This window comes from Rhincodon typus, chromosome 29 (assembly GCF_021869965.1).
Source record: "Rhincodon typus isolate 14 chromosome 29, sRhiTyp1.1, whole genome shotgun sequence".
Lineage (NCBI taxonomy): Eukaryota > Metazoa > Chordata > Chondrichthyes > Orectolobiformes > Rhincodontidae > Rhincodon > Rhincodon typus.
The window spans coordinates 21,968,083-21,990,880 of NC_063360.1; the positions used below are offsets into that span (position 1 = coordinate 21,968,083).

General features: G+C 41.3%; 1 protein-coding gene across 1 annotated transcript in view; it reads right to left on the reverse strand.

The window, feature by feature from the left end:
* si:zfos-943e10.1 (GRAM domain-containing protein 2B) overlaps positions 1-22,798 on the reverse strand; it is a 74,148-nt gene that overhangs the window by 21,931 nt on the left and 29,419 nt on the right. The window contains exon 2 of the mRNA XM_048613921.1: positions 2-55. Coding sequence (XP_048469878.1) covers positions 2-55 — 54 coding nt within the window. The remainder of the gene's footprint in view (position 1; positions 56-22,798) is intronic.

Here is a 22,798-nt window from a genome sequence, read left to right on the forward strand (position 1 = left end):
CTTTTTGTTCTTCTTCGGTTTGTCAGCCATCAGTCCAATCTCATTAGGACAGCTGCTGTAACATGAGAAAACTTAATTTATAAATATGCACCAGAGAATTACCAGAATTACCCTCATTCTGTGACAACTTTGCAAAACAAGCATTCAACAAATGAACAACAATTAGTTTGGAAACACGATGATGCAATGTCATATCTTGGATCTTTCATTCTGCTATTTCATGGGCCCTCTCTGAGAGTAACTATTAGGTTTTACCACCCACATACCCTGATCTTCACTAGAATGGAAAAACAAATCACTGGATTATAGGGAATGGGGCTGGGGATAAACAGTATTCATCAATATTATCATTCAAGACCATCTGTACTTTACAATATGGGGCTTGTGCAGGAATCCTGATATTGCAGTCAGGCTGCACTCTAGCAGCTCTCAGCTGCCGTATTCCTTGCTCCAACATTATCACATTACATATCCTAAAGGCAATATATGCAGGAGAATGGCAGAGGGTGGTGAAACCCAACCATGATAGGCTTATTGCCTATAAATGAATCTGATATTCCACATGTTGGCATTGGTAGAATTCCCTTCCCCCATCAAAAAAATTACACCATGTTTAATTCAAGTATAATTGGGTTTATAAAAATAGCAATTTATAAAATTTGCAGAATCAGATCTCGCCCTAAAAAAAAAAATTGGGCTGCTTAGTTTAAAATCAATAAACCATTTAAGACTTTTTTTAAAACACGAGTTCTCAACACATTATTTTCTCCCTTCATCTTGTATGCATATCTCAATTGTATTGCTTCACATTTTTAAAAATTGCGATTCGATTGCAATGTATTTCATTTCCTGTTGGGAGTGGGTGTTGAGAGTGGGTGTTGAGGGATTAGGGTCTTTTTTTGGAGAGGTGGTGCCTGTGAAAAATTCCTCAATGTGATTGGCTGCTCTGACACATTTTTAGCATGGAGCTATAGTAAAGAACATTACAATCAATCAAATCAGTTACAGGACTATTACACGGCAATGATAGGAAAATATGCTCCAGAGAGAATGCTAGGTCCCTCACTGGATGAGATCAACACTAGCAGAGTCGTCACTTCACTGCTGGGTCACAGAAATCCATCCATTAACTTTACTACTCAATGTTATTTCTGGATTCTGCAGAAAAATGGTTTGCTGCTAGTCAGCAAATTCACGTGCATGCAAATCAAAAGGAAGAAAATGCATAGTTCAAAAGAGTTCATCTAATTCTGAATTAGTCAATATCGCTGTTGGGTTAGTCGTGAATCTAGTTCAATGCTCTCCTGATGTTCTGTGTATTGTAATGTTGCAAGTATCTATGATCATGCAAGCATGTACCTTTCAGAGACCTAAGTGATGATATCTGCGAGACATCATGTCATGTGATATACAGGCATTGGAAAAAAGGTGACCATTCACAAGTCGGCATTGTGGCAGATACATTACCGATTCTAGGACAGAAATCTACAAGCAATAAGCATGAGAATAAAAGTGCTTGAATTTATTGTGTAGTGTAGCCATGTTCTTGGGAGAAGAATGATCTGAGAGTACATAGTGGATCACCAAGTGTGGAATACAAAGTCAAAGTGCTTTGGTGGAACAAATGGACTAGTTTACAAAGAAAAAACAAACAAAGGTAACTGAAAATTGATTCAGACCCATTAACAGAATGCTGGGAACATTTTACTAATGATGCAAATTAACTATGGTTGTAGTGGTTCCCAGTCAGGAGACAAACAGCACTGTCAATTGCAACATTTTTCAATGCTCTCCTCTATATTTTGTGTTTTTTTATTTTCGGCACAAATATTGATCATCCCAAGTTCTACTGAAATCAATGAGCTCGTACTGCCACTGACATGCAACATTTCAAATAGGAACAGCTGATAATTGCTGTACTGTATCCACTCGCAGGACAATGAGAAGAAACAGTAGCCACCCTTGTAAAAGCAAGCAGTAAAGTGCATTTCACCGAGTGTCAGCTTAGCAACAGTTCTTCAGTTCTGTCCAAGTACAGCAAGGACGCAGCAAACGCGTAACATAAAAACCACAACGAAGAACAACATTCTCAACATAGAATGGCAAGCTACTGACCTCTTAACAGAGTTCCAATTACTAAGCAAAGGATGAAATTCCACTTAATTGACACATATTTGATCAAGAAAAGAAAGTGATCAGATGCTTTAATGTTCTAGACAATGAAGCAGTGAGAAGGGTTAATTTCTCAAGTTTCTATACTAACAGCAACAAACCCTGAAAAAGATCTTTAAACCTGTTAGAGGATTAGATCAATGTTAGGGTAAACTTCAAGATTCACAGACTCAAGTTCATATCCTACATGAAGGGACTAAGCTAAACAACTGCCCAGTATATGGCCGGATTTCAGTAGAGTGTGACTTTAGTGAAGAAGATTTGTCTGAAAGAATCAGCCAGTTAATAGTTTCAACACAAAGTCATTCTAGAAAACACCCAAATAAGACTAAAGGGCTCATGATTGGAAAAAATGGATGAAGGTTCAAGACCATAATTGCAGGATAACAACGCTGCCAATCTCATGATTTCACAACAATAGCAACAGCAAGCAAACTGCATGAAGCGTCCCAGTCAGGTTAACCCCAATTACCTAAACAGTATTGAGCATTCTACAATACATGCACGTTCTGCACCACAAAGAGTCACTAGGCAAAGATGTGGAGGAAGTCTAATCTTCAGGGAAAGTTCAAGATCTAGCACAAAACTCAAGTATAAAATGTAGAAAGGATTCAGTCAAAGTCCAACACAAAAGATATCACCAAGGTTACACCCATGAAGCACAAACATGTTAAGGTAGTTCAGGAAACATCTGTAAAAGCAGCTTCCAGATCCAAACCAAACTATACATGTAGTCCATTTAACATACCTTGATGACATTAGAAGAGCTGAAGCATTCACTAAGATTGAGATTTTATATTGTGCAGAAAAACAGACAACACGAATTGCAAGCAGCTATTACAAATCCTAGATGCAATATAGGCAGGGAAATGAATAGGACTCTTGTGGTAAGGTTCCTGCCTCTGAGCCAAGAGACTGTGATTTAAGTCCCACATGCTCCAGAGGTATGTCATAACATCTCTGAACAGGTTGATTGGAAAGAAAATGCGAAAAAATGGCAGAGTGTGGTGAAACTTACACGCAATAAGGTTACTGTCTATAACAGGTCCACTACTCAATGTGTTGGCATTTGTACTCTCAAATTTCAATATGATACTTCTGGATGGATACCAGAAATGTTTACACTGCCAAGTAGAGGGCGTAGCCATTACTAATTTGCCGATGTACATTGATCTTTGCATTTTAATGATACACAGGTGGCAAAAACATCCATTGTGATACCATAGATCACAGATAGAAAAACTGAATACATCCATGATCGCACAAATCTATTTCCGGATTGGTTTGACGCCATTGGCAATTTGCATGGTGATGCATTATTACATCCCAGCCTGGTATCCAATCTCCTTGCAAATATAGTGCGCACATACAGAACAAGTTCAGAACTGAACACAACAATAGTGATGAAAACTTGCAGATTGTAATAAGTGAAAACAGATGGCACTATGCATCTCTGCTAAGACCCCAGGTGACTGAGTCTTACACTGAAAAATGTCCACATAAAACTCCCATGCAAGGAGTTCATCCCCAAACTCTCCAGTACCAAGTACTCCGAGTCAAATGCAAAATAAAAGCCATTGGTCTGTGCATCATTCACGCAGGTCAAAAGAGATTACCACCTTCTGGACACCTTTTGGTAGCTGTTGCTTCTTACATCTACCACTCTGGCCGAGAGTCAGGATATCTTTCAGCCCGTGGACTGAATTGTAGATAATGTTCCAGTTTATCTTTGTATTCCTGTTGACATTGCAGTCGTAGGGAAGACTAAGCACATGGAATCTCCACCAATTCATAGAGGTGGTGAAGAGACTTACCTTTGCCCTTATCACCAATTGTCAGATTAATACAAGCCAAAGAAACATTTTGGTTCAAGACACTCAACCATTTGACCTGGAAGATGCCTGCATCTCAGGCTAACAACAACTTGTAGAGGTGCCTCAGCTTTTCAAATTCCTGTCGGCACAAAACCCGGGCTTTGTGCAGTCTCCCCCTTCCAAGAGCTTCTATTTAACAATATACATTTCCTGTGGCAAGATGGCCACATCTTTGGAACCTTGAAGGATCCGCTCATCCAGCAATTGCATACATCAGTATAATGACCCATCTAAACCTACCTAAATTCTGAAGGTAGATAGCTCTAACTGAATCATGGCTGTTACATTATTACATGAGCCCATCACATTCGGCTCCAAGTCCTCCACATGGCCCAAACAGAATATTCTAAAACCAAAAGGAAGACTCTGGCACTGGGCACTTGGAATACAGTGATTCAACTCATACTTGTTTGTCAAATATATTATAATCCATATTATTCACAGGCTATTGAAAATTATTCACAGGAAACCGTACAAGTGCACTGCTACAGCTCTGCATCTTTGTTGAAATTCAAAGGTTCTGAATGAGAGGTCTAGTGCAAACCAGGTTCCAAGATGATAACTTGATACAGAGTTGGCTTCCGAACCCAGTCAATGTTAAAAGATGTACCCTTGGATCTACAATTAGGTGATATTGTTCTCCACCTCATTGTTGCTGTTCACTTCGGTCGTAACGAAGTTGTTTTGACGGGAATCAAACTGGGACCAGAGTCTACAAGGTGCAGAGGTGCATTTCTGATGAAGGGTCCAGGCCCGAAACGTCAGCCTTTCTGCTCCTATGATGCTGCTTGGCCTGCTGTGTTCATCCAGCTCCGCACCTTGTTGTCTCGGATTCTCCAGCATCTGCAGTTCCTACTATCTCCGGGACCAGAGTCTGGCGAGTTTCATAACTAGGGCTGTGGGCAGGGCTTTAAACTGAATAGAGGGCAGGGAGTTGGGTTCAGTTGCATGGAAAATTATGGAAAGAGTTCAAGTGGGGAGAGGTGCTGGTCAGCAGAGATTAGAGTTTCCAGAACAAGCAATAGGACAGAAACTATGGAGAGGGTCAGGAATCTAACTTCAGCCACAGCAGATAAGGGGACAACTATGAGAAGAGGTGGGGGACAGTCAACGCAGGACTGAGTGTTGTACTTAAATGCATGTAGTGTACAAAGCAATATAAATGAGCTTGTCATGCAGATTGAAATCGGTGGGTATGATGTTGTATCACAGAGATGTAGCTGCAAGGGCTTCAGGGCTGGGAACAAAATATCCAAGGATACTCATGCTATTGAAAGAACAGACAGATGGGCAGAGGGAAGGGTTGCCTTGTTAGTAACAAATGAAATTAAGTCGATAGCAAGAAGTGATACAGAGTTAGAAGGCATAGAATCTGTGTGGGTAGAGTTGAAGAACTGCAAAGGGAAAATAACCCTAATGGGTGTTGTGAAAGGGCCCCCTAGCAGTAGTCAGAAGAAAATAAATCAGGAGTTAGAAAAGAGATGTAAGAAAGGCACCATTACAATAATCATGGGGGACTTCCAATACACAGGTGGACTGGGAAAATCAGGTTGATAGTGGCACTCAAGAAAAGGAATTCGTGGAATGTCTACAAGATTTTTTTTGGAGCTGCTTGTAGTAGAGCCCACTAGGGAACAGGCAATTGTCAATGTAATGATGTGCAACGAAACAGACTTGATTGGGGAACTAATGAAGATCAAGGAACCCTTACAGGCCAGTGATCATGACTATAATAGAATTCAAACTGCAGTTTGACAGGGAGAAGCTGGATCAGATGTAACAATATTACAACTAAGTTAAAGGTAACTACAAAGACATGAGAGAGAAGCTGGCCAGAGTTGATTGGAAGGGGAGCCTAGCAGGGAAGACAGTGGAACGGCAAAGGCAGGAATTTCTGGGATTAATTCGGAAGATACAGCAGCAAGTCACCCCAAGGAAGAAGAAACAAACAAACAAACAAACAAGTCCGTCAGAGTCATAGATAAATACAGCACAAAAACAGATCGTTTGGTCTAATTCATCCACAGCAACCAGACCTCCCAATCTGACCTAATTCCATTTGCCAGCATTTGGCCCACATCCCTCTAAATCCTTCCTATTCATGTACTCATTCAGATGCCTTTTAAATGTTGTCATAGTACCCACCTCCACCACTTCCTCAGGCAGCTCATTTCATATGTGCAACACCCTCTGCCTGAAAAAGTTACACCTCAAGTCCTTTTTAAATCTTTCCCTTTTCACCTTAAACCTATGCCCTCTTGTTTGGACTCCTCCATTCGAGGAAAAAGACCTTGGCTATTCACCCCATCAATGCCCATCATGATTTTATAAACTTCTGTAAGGTCACCCCCTCAGCCTCTGATGCTCCAGGGAGAAAAGCCCCGGCCTATTCAAGCTCTCCCTATAACTCAAAACCCTCCAGTCCCAGCAACATCCTTGGAAATCCTTTCTGCACCCTCTCAAGCTTAACAACATCCTTCTGCTAGAAGAGTGACCAGAAGTGTATGTGGTCTAAAAGCAGCCTCACCAATGTCCTGTACAGCCACAACAAACCTACCAAGGGGAGGATGAGACAGCATAACAGCAAAACAAAAAGCATAATGGGAAGCCTTTAAAAACTGGAAGAGGATAGCTTAAAAAAAAAAGCAATTGGGGGAGAAGATGAAATGAGAGTAAGTACATATCTAAAAAAGGAGAGAGGGAAAAACAAGAATGGGCATTGGACCACTGGAAATTGAGGCTGGGGTAGTAGTAATGGGGAACAACAAAGTGGAGGAGGGACTGAACAGCTAATTTGCATCAGTTTTCATAGTTGGACACACCAGCTGCATAGCAGAGCTTCAACAGAGTCTGGGGCAGAGGTGAGTGTTATGGCCATCACCAAGGTGAAGGGTTGGGAAGCCAAAAAGGTCTGATGGTGACTAAAATCACCCGGACCAAATGGACTACACCCCAGAGTTCTGACGGAGAAGCTGAGGAGATTGTAGAGGCATTGGTGGTGGTCTATCAGGAATCACTGGAGTCAGGGAGGGTCCCAGAGGACTGGAAAGTGGCTAATGTAATACCCCTTTTTAAGAAGGGAAGGTGTTAGAAGACAGACAACTATTGACCTGTTAGCCTAACCTGGGTTGTCAGCAAGATCACAGAGTCCATTATTAAGGATGAGATTGCAGCGTACTTGGAAGTGGATCGTCAAATAGGGCAGAGTCAGCACAGCTTTGTCAAGGAGAGGTCATGCCTGACAAATCTGTTAGAATTCTTTGGAGTAAGTAGCAAGCAAGTTAGACAAAAGGAGAACCAGTGGATGTGATCTATTTGGATTTGCAGACGGCCTTTGACAAGGTGCCACACAGGAGACTGCTAAATAAGACAAGAGCCCATGGTGTTAGGGGCAAGGTACTGGCAGAAAGCAGAGAGTGGAGATATAAAGGGGTCTTTTTCAGGATGGCAGCCGGTGGCTAGTGGAGTTCTGCAAGGGTCAGTATTGGGCGCACAACTATTCACATTATACATTAAATGATCTGGGCAGAAGACTGAGGGCATTCGTTGCTAAGTTTGCAGATGACACAAAGATAGTGGAGGGACAGGTAGGGCTGAGGAAGCAGGGTGACTGCATATGGACTTGGACCTGTTATCAGAGTGGGCAAAGAAGGGGCAGATGGAATAAAATGGCCTAATCCTGGTATGGTGGTCCGGCCTGGGATTCCAATGGCCCACGATCCAGCAGCTTTGATGCTGGATTTCTGTAGTGGTGGAGAATGTGGTTCTGTCTTTTCCTCAACTTGGGAATCCATGAACCGTGAATTGAACAAAAATGGATTTTACCTTAATTTGCTTTATGTATGATTTCTGTTATTAATATTGGCGCTCGAGTAAGGCAACTTAAACATTTTTTGCTGTTTTTTGTTGTAAAAATACAAGTGACAATAAATTACCATAATGTTCAATGTGAAAGAGCTAAATGATCATGTGTGACATCATGCCATGTGATATTCTGCATTAAAAAAAGGTACAAAGCTCACCCTGAATAATACCTGTATTTTGCAATCCATCACGAAAGTCATTCAGCCAGTTAAGTGATATAACCCAAACCAGTTCTGAAGAGTCAAGTGTTAACCATTTTCTCTCCACAGATGCTGCCTGACCTACTGAGTTTCGCCAGCAATATTGGTTTTGTTTCAGACTGTACTTGTTGCTTTGTGAATAGATCTTCCATTTTCAATAAGAACCTTATTTCAAGCTTTCACGTTGCAACAGCTAACGTGATAAACCATATACAACCGTGATTGCTCATTTTATTGCAAACTTAGAAACCCAAAAAAACAAAACTACTGAAAGAAACTTAAATCCAAGATGCAACAAAACCCACAGTTTATTGATCCAACTTCTCAAATGCATATGCTTCTGGTAGAACACAAATAAGAGGCGATCTTATTTTTAAATGGTTCAGCGTGAACACACCCAATTAATCCAGATCGAATTGGAACAAACTAATGTTCACATCAAAAAGGTGTTGCTCAAATGCCTTTCTGGAAAAGCAACTGGAACAGTTGAAACTGGTTGTGGACTGGACTTTACAACCAACTCCTAACCAGATCAACTGGGATATACCAGGAACAACCAGAACAACCCAATTTTGGCTGTGACCAGTCAAGGTTTACTGGGAACAGTTAAGCTGTGAACTGGATACTGTTTAGTAAGGAGACCACTGTGACCTATCAGAGTTCTACATTAGAGTTACTACAACTGCTCTGCTTATTTTATGGCACTAGGCTAAATATCAATTAAACATTATCAGAACAGAGTCAGGCCGACATTTATGGCACGGGGTTGAATACCACTTAGTTTTTGGCCAAACTGGTTGCAGGACAGGATTGCAGCTCCTAAGGCACTAGCATTTATTCTGCAAGATTCCAAGTATATGTTTCACAGGCTCAAAAATACCCATTTCCAAAAAAAAAAAATCCTTTTAAAAGGTGCATATTCGTCTATTTCTTGCTTTTTATTGCACAAAACGAAATTAGGGGGCATCACAGACAACACTCGGAGCATTGACTCGAGGCACGTCACTGAGACCACAGCCCCAGTACTGGCGCACAATACAAAATAGCTATGCTGGTCGTCCTGGTTTTACTGTAGCCTTCACTTCCAGCCCTGTCAGTCTGTCGGCTTATATTTATGCTGACACAGATTTCTGGGAACAGGTAGTGGGAAAACAGCGTGCCATCAGATCTGCACTACCACCCGACTTTATACAGCTGATATTATGGAAACCTGGTGAATATGGAGGAAGGTGGTTGTGGAGGAGACAAATTTAGGAGCCTCCATCTTGGCCGGAGTGAAATGCTGCCTTGATGAGCCTGATGCACTGAGGTATCACCCCTCACTCACCAAGCCTCCCTCCCTCATGGGACAGGAACAGGTAAGAGAGCCAGAGGAGTGGTTCTCGACTGTGAAGAGATCCCAAGGCTGCAGGGTAGAGGGCGAACCAGGCTCTGTCATGCTGCTCTGGGCAGCATTAGAAGAGATTGATTTTGATGTTCTTTGGTCAAGTGCAAGGGATAAGCAGCCGTCCAATGAAACTGAAAGTGCTTTTCAAGATGTTTGTCTGGAGAAGGGCGCTCATGTTTAAAAAAGGAGTGCCGTATTTTTCAGATTTAATCTATAAAGTCTTAACTCGGTGTTCCTATCACTAGCATCCAGAAGCTCAAGTCAAATAATTTAATCTCTAACTGTATTAATGGCAAGACAGGCCAGCATCAACGGTCAGAAACATTCATAGGATCACAGAATGGAATAACACAAAGTACATTTAGCCTGTCAGATATATATCACGTGATTCCATTCCCCTACCCTTTTCCCATAGCCTTGCAAATTTTTCTCTCCTGAAAAATAACGGGATAACTGTTTGAAAGATCTGATTAAATCTGCCTCTATCACACTATTGGAACGTACATTCCAGTTCCTAACTACTCACTGCGTAAAAAGCATTTTTCACACCATCATTCTTTTGCAAAAATCACCTTGCATCTGTGTACTCAGATTCTTGATATGACCGCCAGCAATTTCCCCTTTTCTATTTTGTCATGCATTTCAATCAAATCTTCTTTTAGATCTCCCATTTGTACAAGAATAGCCCCGGAGTCTCCAGCCACAGTGTCTGACTGCAGTTCATCAACCCTAGAACGATGCTTCTGATACTTTATTCACATTCTCACCTGCACATCCTTCCTGAAGTGTTGTGCCCAGAGCTGGCCTCAACACACTAGTTGAGCCTGAAACAGCATTTTATACAACTTTATCATAACTTTCTTAATTTTGTACTCAATAGGGGTGGGCATAAGGTAGTGTCACAGATAAAACACTGTTGTGCATTCCTAAAGTAAAAAGCTAGCACCCAGGACTGCATTTCATTTAGATGAATAGAATCATAGAATCCCTACAGTGTGGAAACAGACCATTCCGCCCATCGAGCCCACAACGACCCTCCAAACAGCATCCCTCCCAGACCAATCCCCCTAATCTATCCATGTAACCCTGCATTTCCTATGGCTGACTCACCCAGCCTGCACATCCCTGGACACAAAAGGCAATTTAGCATGGCCAATCCACCTAACCTGCACATCTTTGGATTGTGGGAGGAAACCGGAGCACCCGGAGGAAACCCACGCAGACACAGGGAGAATGTGCAAACTCCATACAAACAGTTGCCTGAGGCTGGAATCGAACCCAGGTCCCTGGCGCGGTGAGGGAGCAGTGCTAACCACTGAGCGGTCGCTGCTGCCTATTTCATTCCACTATCCCACTACCTCCCAACAAGTAAAACCGGGAAACACCATAAAACATTAATCTTTACTATGAAATCAAGGAAGGCAGTCATCTAGTCAAGCAAACTTGGGAGAAACAAAACTCAGGAATTGCTGGTAAAAGTCAGGTCTGGAAGCATCTAAAGAGCAATCAGAGTTAGTGTTTCGGGTCCAGCGACCCTTCCTCAGAACTCAAACATACTTGAACTGTACTAAACTGCCAAGGGAAAGCAAAAAGTTAGTAAAGGCTACTGGTTCAGTTCTCCTCGATTGCTCTACAAACTTAATATTGTAACAAAAAAGATTCAGACAGCCTGTAATACCACATCAATAAATAATCATTCAAGCTAGATTGAACTGTGAACCAGCTGCAATTACAGCAACTGTACAGTACTCATCTCATTGTATATAACAGCAATGAAACTACCCCATTGTACACAATAAAATGGAAGCTGCTGCCTTCCTCTATTTACTGAGGTTTATAAAACATGTTTTACTTCCCTGAATAACCTGATGTTTTCATGTAAATTTCAACGTTTTGTAGCCATTTCTAACTGAATGTTGAAAAACATTTAAGGACATGTGAAAAAGTTATAGATTTAATTCAAACTTTATACATCAAGTAAAAAATGTTAACTATCCCTCAATAAACAATCTCTCAAATAAGGATTTGAAGGGTAATATTGAGTGACTCAATTGCTGTACAAGCGTCTGATAGGGTTAATGCTGAGTACATTAACCAGAGCCCAATAGTATGAGATCAAGGGAGTAAAACCTAACAGAGGTGTCCCTCAGTCTTGTTAACAATGTCTGTCACATACCCGTAACTTGTACATATTTAGTAAACTGCAATAAGCTAGATAACATTTAATATGCCAGAGACCCAGATTCGATTCCACCTTCGAGTGACTGTCCGAGTGGAATTTGCTCATTCTCCCCATGTCTGCGTGTGTTTCCTCTGGATGCTTCAGTTTGCCACACAGTCCAAAGATGTGCAGGTTAGGTGTGTTGGTCATGCTAAAAATTGTCCCATATTGTCTAGGGATGTGCAGGTTGTGGGTTAGTCATGGTTAAAACTCCACACGGGATTACAGGGACGGGGTGGAATGCTCTTTGGTGGGTCGGTGCAGACTCGATAGAATCCAAAGTGCAAAGTGCAGAGAGGGGCCGTTTGGCCTATGATTCCAAGGTAAGAGCCTCTTCTCAGTGGGGTCACAGGTGGTTTGCCTTTACCGCATGGACTTAGGAGCCTCATAGATCCCCACCAGGAAAGAGGATGGATCTTACACCATCACAAACTATCAGGAGGATTCATCTCACATCAGCCACTTTGATGGCAGATGCCAACAGACAGGATATGATTTTGCTAGGGGGCTCCCAAAATCTCCAGTAAGAGAGGCTAGTCAAGACAGAGGAATATTCTCTGCAACCTTTCACAATTTTTAAAAATTCTTTCATATGGGATGTATACATCAACAGCTGGTATTTCCTCCTGTGTAAGGCACTGGGTGGAAAACCAAAAGGTTTTTTTGCATAAAATACAGATTTCCAGATTAAAAGATAAAGCTACAGACGGGAAGCACAGGTGAAAAATTGCAATGTGTGTCAGGCAGTGGTCTGAATAGATCTTTCCAAACCAAGAAATCAGAAGTTTATGTTCAATTATGTGAATGCTTGCATCATGTCCTTTAGCAGAAATCACAGCATGCTGCCAACTTTAAGAGGAGAAAATTAAATTTGAAGGATATCACACTTTTGTAACTAACCATAATTTGCTTCAGTATAGTTGATCAAACACCTTAGTCTGCATCCAGCTAACAAACAAATTTTCATTGTACAAGGCAACCACGATTCCCTAGTGATAAAGGTTACTTTGTTAAAAGTTTTCAAGAGGATTTGTAGCTCAGGTTGTGGATGAGGTTGTAGGCATGCTTACTGAGCCGGTGGGTTTAGTTGCAAATGTTTTGTCACCCTGCTAGGTAACATCGTCAATGCACTCTACATTTTACACATCAATTGCACACTTGAGGCTGTTCTAAGATGCTCCATCTAGAATGAAGTCAACTGCTAAATATAAACAACCTAACATTAGCTGACGCAACAATATTATGGATTCATGAATCCAGCAAAGTAGCTGCAGGGATCACTCCAGGGATTTCAGCACTTCCCGATTCCAAAAATACAACTTGCAAATAATAAAGCTTACACAACATTGCTTGATTTGCTAGAACCCTCTAGGCTTAGCACTAACACGAGGAATATAATGCTAGTGCATTGCTCTTCATCCATGGATGGATATCTTCCAAAAGTTTATGGAGGACCTAACATTAAAATAGCAGAGAAAGGAATGAATGAGAGAGAATCACAAAACAGAAATTTCTTGGCTTCAATTGCCTAATGGAAATATTTGGTTTACCTTTTCAAAAGTAACTTTGCAAATTTACATATTTATCAACTAACTGGAATCTTTAAAATGGGCATCTCACTTGGAAGTCCTAAAAATTCAGAATGACCCTCTCATGAACTTAAAGCATTGCAAAACACTGTCACGTTATCTTTCAATTCATTTTCTTTCCCATACTGTCTGCTTGGAAACAAAGCTGCATAATGATTTTCTCCACATAACTGCTCACAAGTAAAACTTGACCAAGGAGAAAGAATTCGCTGTGAACATTTCTGTTCATTTTGTACATATACTTCAAACAAGTGTCACAGGTCAGCAGGCAAGAACAAGAATCCTGACTTTTCTCTCCCTTGCTAATCTGGATCGCAGGAGCACACTGAGCTGGCTGTGGAACTAACTCATCGCAGACCAAGAACAGTACAGTCTGTGCTGTTCCTAATCCACCAGTTAAGGTTGCTGAGCCACCACAGGAATGCAAGTGGATAGTGTTGCTTGCCATTTAAAAGAAAAGTACTTCTAAATTATTTCAACTATTAAACATAACTAAATCTAAATTGAACATGCAACCCACACTGTAATTACCTGGTTGATATTAGCAATGTGGGGAAAACGATCCTGCTTACATTACAGTAGAGTATTACAAACCCATGAAATACATCTACAACAACAAACATTGATACCTTTGGAAATCACAATCGCACTTTGTGAACCACTACGCGTCTCAATAACTTCATAAAATGGTGGGGTTTACCTGAGAAGCTCTGGTAAATGGACCTTCTTCCCAATTAACTTCATATACCTGCCTACTGAAGGGAAGCTGTCTTTTAACATAGCTGCAGAAACCCTTGAAAATGCCTGTGACCTGAGCAGAATGAAGCGTCTGCCCGCCAGAGAAGGACTTGCGATAATATCCTGACACAGAGCATGCAGCATCAACCTGTTTTACGCTGGCCCAATCAGGATACAGCCAGAATAAATCAAAGATAGTTTACACTCCTCCCTACCTGAAAACTGGCCAGACAGCATTCTCTCCACAAAATAACAGAGTAATTCCTTGCTGCACGCTACCTGGGGCTGTATAGACTTTTGTGGCTTGTTGTAAAGCACAAGTAACAAACAGTTCCATCAATGCAGAAGAGTAGGCGAATAGTGAAGGGCACTCCATAAATGCAACATTGTCTTTTTATTTTTAGCTTGATTTAGAGTCAAGCTCCTTTTCATTGTTAAATGATTAGCTGAAATGTATTGACAATATCACATTTGTCTTTTGGATCATAAAACCAAGCCATAACTTTTAAAATTAACATCAGTTGTTGTGGATGTTGGTGTTGAAAGCTAGACTAACATATTGTGCCCATCCCTAATAGTTGCAGTCAAGCAAGCTACAGGGAACCTACTCCTCTTGAACCATTCCAGTTGATGTACTGAATTGCTCTCGCAATACTGTAACGTGGGAAATTGCACAATTCTGATTAGATATTAAACAATGGAAGAATGATAAATGACCTAGGTCAGATGGAAGAGAAGCTGGAGATGATCTCAGGTACCTTCTTTCCCATTCTTCAACGGACTGTTTGTTAATAAAAAAAAATGTTTTAAAGATTACACAGTGTGGAGCTGGAGGAACACAGCAGGCTATGCAGCATCAGAGGAGTAGGAAAGTTGATGTTTCGGATCGCAACCCTTCTTCAGAAATGGAGGGGGTTGGGAGAAGGGAGCTGAGACATAAATAGAGAGAGGAGGGATGGGGCTGGGGAGGGCAGGTGGGATGGTGATAGGTGAGTGCAGGCAGGGAGTGGTGGGGATTGGTCAGTGGGATGGGTAGGACGGACAGGTGAGAGAGAAGATGGACAGGTTATGTCAGGTCAAGGAGGTGGGGATGAGAGGGAGGGTTGGACATGGGATGAGGCCGAGAGTGGGGAGATTTTAAAACTGGTGAATTCCATGTTTAGGTCATTGTGCTCTAGGCTCCCGAGGCAGAATATGAGGTGTTGCTCCTCCTGTTTGCGGGTGGTGTCATTGTGGTACTGGAGGAGGCCCAGGATGGAAATGTCATCCAGGGAGTGGGAGGGGGAGTTAAAATGGTTGGGGACTGGAAGGTGGTGTTGTTTGTCACATACAGCGCACAGATGCTCTACAAAACGGTCTCTGAGTCTACACATCGTCTCACCAATGTACAGGAGGTCACGTCAGAAGCACCGGATACAGTATATACAATAGACCAAGTTGACAGATGTGCAGGTGAACCCCTCTCTTGCTATCTCTGTTTTAAAGATTAGTCAATTTTCTATATCGCTTTTACAGGTTCTGGAATATGTTTGCAATGTTTAGCTGCTGCTGAGAGAGAATTACTTAAGTGATATTTTTTGTTACTTTGGCAGCAAATAAATCCCCACAAGAAACAACGCTTCTAATGTTGCCAAAATAATTAAGCTAGAAATAATCACAGATGAGTGGAGTCAAACTGCACATCCGATTTAAATCAATCTTAAACATGTTTTCAATCCACAAATAAAGTTGCTAAACTGGAGGCACAGACAGTTTAAAAAAAGAATTGCTATGATGCTACGATTCATAAACTTATTCTTGCCTATCCTAGAATAATGGACATGAGTGTGACAGGCAACAAAACAGTCTGTCTAGAGCAGCAGGGGTGTGTCAAGTTTTGGATAAAAAGTGAAGAAGTACATCCTGTCATCTCTAGTTCTAAACTTTATGGTTGTGCCCTCTTAATCTCAAGTCTTCTTTCCATTTACCCATTCAAATCTTTTAATTATCTTTAATATCTCAATTAGACCAACCCTTAATCTTCTATAGATTCAAGGTACTAAAAGCCTAGACTATGCAAATCTTCCCTTACTAATTTAAGCCTTTTAGCTTCCACTTCACCAGTTTTGGTCAAGCAGCTGAAAGTTCACATAAACGAATCCGCGCTTCAAATTTAGGATAACGAGCAAAAATAATTTGCTTGGAGATTTACCACTAACTACTAGGCCAAAAGACACTGACTTGTCACTTTATGATGCAAGTGCAGATTAATCAAGGATAGCGAAAGTAGTACTGATAGGTAGTTTCCACTAGACAACATTAATTACAAGTGAAGATGTGGAAAATATTCTGCACTTTCAGCTTATTACATGATTCGCTCCCAAATGGATCTGGAAGTTAACGGAAGACAGTCCTCCCCTAGATGTGCTCCCCAACAGAGATGCGCAATGACCACGATACCAACTGCTGTACACCATACAGTGGAAGAGATGTACAGCATGGAAATAGACCCTTCAGTCCAATTTGTCCATGCCGACCAGATATCCTGAATACATCTAGTCCCATTTGCCCACATTTGGCCCATATCTCTCTAAACCCTTCCTATTCACATACCCATCCAGATGCCTTTTAAGTGTTGTAATTGTACCGGCCTCCACCACTTCCTCTGGCAACTCATTCCATACACACACCACCTTCTGCGTGAAAAAGTTGTCCCTCAGTTCCCTTTTAAATCTTTCCCCTATCACCTTAAACCTACGTTCCCTAGTTTTGGACTCCACCATCCCAGGGAAAAGACCTTGCCTATTCACCCTATCCATGATTTTACAAACCTCTATAAGGGTCACCCCTCTGCCTCTGACACTCCAGGGAAAACTGCCCCAACCTATTCAGCCTCTCCCTACAGCTCAAACCCTCCAACCCTGGCAACGTCCTTGTAAATCTTTTCTGAACCGTTTCAAGTTTCACAACATCCTTTCCATAGCAGGGAGACCAGAATTGCACACAGTATTTCAATAGTGGTCAAAACAATGTCCTGTACAGCTGCAAGACGACCTCCCAACTCCTATACTGAATGTACTGACCCATAAAGGCAAGCATACCAAATGTCTTCTTCTCTATCCTATCTACCTGTGCTTCACTTTCAAGAACTATGAACCTTCACTCCGAGGTCTCTTTGTTCAGCAACACTCCCCAGGATCTTACCACTTAGTGTATAAGTCCTGCCCCGCTTTGCCTTTCCAAAATACAGCACCTCACGTTTATCGAAATTAAGAGCTAAGAGGGAGGGAGGGAGCAACAAACTCTGAGGACACACATTATAAACCCACCACATCAAATACTGAGGCACTATTACCTAAATGGATACACAGAAGCTAATATAAAGGACAGTATAGAACGATAGAGTCATACTGCGTGGAAACAGATCCTTCAGTCCAACTCATCCACTCCGACCAGGTTTCCCAAACTAAACAAGTCCTCCGTATCCTTCTAAACCTTTTCTATTCACGTACCTGTTCAGCAGTTGAATTTCTCAGTACTGCTTTGTGAAATGCAACAAAAAAAGTGTGGTGAGGTCAATCTAGTGACATTTTGCAGCTGTAACCTGACAATTGGTTAATCAGATATTGTAACATTTTACTGCAACATTAAAGAGGCCCAAGTCTAAAATGCTTTCCATCTATTCACTACGAGATGGCTCGAGTAAGCAAAAACGATCTTAGTTACAACCAGGACTTGTCTCTTCTAATCTTTGCCATGCTTTGGTATCTGAAACCCACTCTATTCGTCCACTTCCACATTTTAGACACTGCTCTAGGCCTTTGTTTCATCACGTTCCCTTCCTGGTGATCAGTTATATCACCCGATACTATTTCTCTATTCGTGGGTATTTTGGAGATTCTCTCCTTGCACTGCCTCAAAAACTATTTTGTTTTCTTACTCCCTTATTGCAATCCTATATTTTATTCTTCCAATAATCATGGGCTGAATCAAACTGATTATAATCTCAGCATCTTATTCTCTGCTGTGATGACATGGAGTGCTGTAATGGAAGCTTATCATTACTATTGCCACATCAAGAATCAAAGTCACAAATTTAACTGCAGATGTCACCCTACTTCATCTGTTAACGTCCTGCACGATCTGACCTGCCACTCCAAAGTCAGGTGACCCCATACGTAGTACATATCATATTGTACCTTACATCATAGCATCCTATTGCCACATATCAAATATTTGTGTACACGCACACACGCCACTTCTATTACTTACTTTAGTAAAACTGCTGCCCAAACCCTGAATTTACCACCTTCAGCCCATTTATTCTGAGACTATACCCTCTGGTCCTAGACTCTGCCATGAGGGGAAACATCCTCTCAAGATTTACCCTGTCAATCCTGTAAGAATCCTACATGTTTCAATGCAATCACCTCTCATTCTTCTAAAACGAAAACAGAAATTGCTGGAGAAACTCAGCAGGTCTGCAGCATCTGTGGAGAGAAAGCAGAGTCAATGTTTCAGGTCCAGCCACACTTTCTCAGAACACATCCTTCTAAACTCCAGTGAGTGAAGTCCAACCTGTTTGCTATTCATCATTCAGCTGGAAAATATCCAGTTGCTACATACATGACTGAAGTATGACTGACTTGCAGGACTGAACTGTTGAATATAAAAACTGTTCTTAACATTTCCTCTGCAGTCAAAAACCTTTGTTTATATGCAAGACTGAATACCACTTTATTTAGGCTTCATAGGAAGTATTCCATACCAACAGCACAATGTAGAATATGCCAGGTGATGGTTACATTGATGCAACACCAATGAAAATGCTAGCTGTATTTGAAATACTGTACGCACCCTATTTGTTTAGGCTCTTGAAAACAAGAAGTGCACCTATCAACAACTATCGATTTCACAAACAATGAAAATATTGCCAGCCAGTTTCAACAGCATTGCGTAACAAATAAGGACTTCAACTGGATTTCAACATTTACAATATGTAAGAATAAAATCCACATGGACAGTACTTAAGTGATACATTTAAATTCGTTAGGGTTCCATGCAATATGGTGTCACATTAGACCATACAACCATAAGAAATTGGAACAGTAGACGACCTTTTAGCTCCCTTGAATGTGCTCTGCCATTCAACAGGATCATGGTTAATCAGACATTCCTCACGTCCAATTTCCTGCATTTTCCCTGTAAACCTTGGTTCCCCTACTGAAAAAAAAAGATCTATCTCAGCCTTTAACATCCACAAGAACTCTGCCCTGCAGCTCTCTGTGGCAAGGCGTTCCAAAGGCTCTCAATCCTGTGAGAGAAGAAATTCCTCCTCACCTCAATTTTAACTTGGCACCTCTTTGGTCTGAGACTGTGCCCTCTGGTCCTAGACTCTCCTATAGAGGGGAAATATCCTCTGAGCATTTACGCTGTCAAGACCATTATGAATCCTCTATGTTTCAATGAGATCACCTCTCACTCTTCTAAACTCCAGTGAACACAGTCCCAACCAGTTTAGGGCTTTGCTCACAAGACAATCCCTCCATACCAGGGACAATCCTAGTGAACCTTCTCTAAATTGCCTACGATGAAATATCTCTCCTTAAATAATGGGACCAAAATTGCTCAGAGTACTCCAGATGTGGTCTCACCAGCAGCTTGTACAGTTGCAGCAAGATTTTCCTAGTCTAACACTTCAACCACCTTAAAGTAAGGATTTCATTGTGCTCAATTACCTGGAACACCTATGTGCTCGCTTTCCAAGTTTCATGCAGAAGTATCCTCAAGTCCCTCTGTGTCACAGCTTTCTGTGGTTTTTCTCCATTTAAATAATATTGTTTTGTTTTGATTCTCCCTTCGAAACATTTAAAATACATTTGGACAGGTACATGAACATGAGCCAAACAAAAGTGGGATGAGTTTAGTTTGGGAAACTTGGGCAGCATGGAGAGTTGAACTGAAGGGTGTGGTTCCTTGCTTTATGACTCCTGTCACAGAGTGAAGGCAGGGGGCTGAAGATCAAAAGGGGAAAAGGGGTGATGATGAATAGCAAACTAAAGGAGATGATAAGCGAGAAACAAAAAGTAGGTAGAGGTGGTGGCATAAATCACTGACTGATTACTGTCAGAAGGCGGCCATTCAGCCCATTGTGTCTGCAATGGTTCTATCACTTAGTGCTGCTTTATTTGTCTAATGCCAAATTCTCGTCTTTTCCCCATTTACTGCACATAATTAACGTCCAAAAACATCATCCAATGCTCTCCTAAATGCCTCAATTGAACTTGCCTCCACACCTTTCCAGGCATTATATTCCATACCCCGACTACCCATGTGAATAAACTTTTTCTCACATCACCCTTCCTTCATTTGCTCATTACATTAAATCTATGCCCTCTTACTCTTCTTTCTTTTACAAGTGGAACCAGCTTCACCCTATCTACTCTGTCCAGCCCTTCACAATTGTAAAAACCTCAATCAGACCTCCTCTCAGACTTCATTTCTCCAAGAAAAACATTCCCAATTTCTTCAATCCATCCTTATAGCTGAAGGTTATCATGTCTAGTTCCAAGTGATGGAAACCGCTGGTGAAGCAGTCTATCAATTAGCACACAGCCATTAGAGAATGCAGAAAAGGATACTGCATTGGTCCCAGTGTGCTAAGCATTTGAAACCTCAGTTTACAAGTTTGAATTGTATTTTCAATTGTCAATGTCCGTACAGGCTCACTTTAAAAGCAAGCAGTAACATCAACTCTGAGATAACAAGGTGTACAGCTGGATGAACACAGCAGGCCAAGCAGCATCAGAGGAGCAGGAAGGCTGATGTTTCTGGTCTAGACCCTTCTTCAGAAATGCTGAAGAAGGGTCTAGGCCCGAAACGTCAGCCTTCCTGCTCCTCTGATGCTGCTTGGCCTGCTGTGTTCATCCAGCTGTACACCTTGTTATCTCAGATGCTCCAGCATCAGCAGCTCCTACTATCTCAGTAACATCAACTCTGCTCTTTTAGGCCTGTTCCAAATGTTCAGCTCAAATTTAATCAAATGTTTATCACTCAACAATTCCAATGAGGGCTTACTAATAGGTGACTGGTTGAAGGAGTAACAAGCACATCCATGAAGGGCATAGATAAGGTGAATGACAAGAGTCTTTTCCCTACAGTGGGGGGTATTCAAAACTAGGGGGCATATTTTGTAAGGTGAGGGGAGAAAGATTTAAAAAAGGACATGAGGGGCAATTTTTTTTGGAATTTTTCTTGTGTGGAATGACCTGCTAGAGAAAGTGTTGATGCAGATACAGTTATAATGTTTGAGACACATTTGGTCATATTCATGAATATTAAAGGTTTACAGGGATACAGGCCAAGTGCAGACAGGTGGGATTAGTTTAGTTTGGGAACATGGTCAGCGTGAACTTGTTGGACCAAATGGTCTGTTTCCATGCTGTACGACCCTAGCTCAAGAAGGGCTGCTCTCTGGAAGTTGAACCCTTCAGATGGAATGATACATGAAAAGACTAGCTACCTGGTCAGGTACATGTTTAGATTCTTCAGCGCCATTTTGAAAATGAGCAGAGATTTTCCCAGTGAGATTAACCACATTCATGTCAACCAGAACTACCATAAAGAAAAATAAATTAACTATTGATCCCATTGTTATCAGAACCTTTTTATAAAGCTGCTGCACTTGTCAAAGCAATTGCAGTTCTGAAGTAATTTTTGTTGTAACGATAAAGCTAGTTATATTATCAATCTTTCCTGCAGACAATTAGCCATTTGCAAAAAAAAATTAACACTTACTTCCAGCAGACAAAACTCACAAAGAACAGCAAGAAATATAAAAACACTCCAAAAATTAACAAATTTCAAAATTGTTGGAAAGGTGTTCTTGGGTTTTTACACAAGGTGTTTAATCTTATGTTCCCAGGCAGGGACAATATACAGTGTTCAGTGAAAATTAGGAATCCACACAGGCTCGTAATAGTGACCAACACCTGCACTGGATAATACACAGACAGACTCAAAGTATTTTAGAATTGTTAGACTGTAAAGGTTCTTTCACTACATTGCTTGATTTCTTGTCCAAAGCATAGACTTCCAATTTATTTTCAATTAAACCTTACATTGAATAAACTTAAGATTGACAAAGGGAAAACAGAACTGGCATGGTTAATCGTAGCTTAGTTAATACAAATAGTGGTGTGCTAAAGGGTTCGTTGTTGGAGTTGCCTTTGTTTACCATAAGAAAGAGAGTATTGCATTTATGTTCTGAGGAAGGGTGACTGGACCCGAACCGTTAACTCTGATTTCTCTCCACAGATGTCGCCAGACCTGCTGAGCCTTTCCAGCAATTTCTGTTTTTCCAATTTCCTGCATCTGCAATCCTTTTGGTTTTCATTGCATTCATGACTCCCAGACAACTCAAAGCATCTTACAGCCATTTAGGTACCTCTAAATTATGACTGTTGTTATGCTGCAACCAATTTGCACACAAAACTTCCACAAGCAGCAATGTGATAACGATGTTGATTCAGGGTTATCATCAGCCAGGACATCCAGAATAACTCCCCTGCACTCCTTCTAAATTGTGTCAAGGGATAGTTTACTTTCACTCATGCAGAAAAATACAGCCACACTTCAATGTCTCAGCTAAAAGACAGCACACCCAACAACGTATCAATTGACTGGAGAAGCAGCTTTAAGTGTTCAAGCCCTGGAGTGGGCTTTGAACCATCAACCTTACAACTCAGAGGCAACTGTATTACAACAACGGCTGA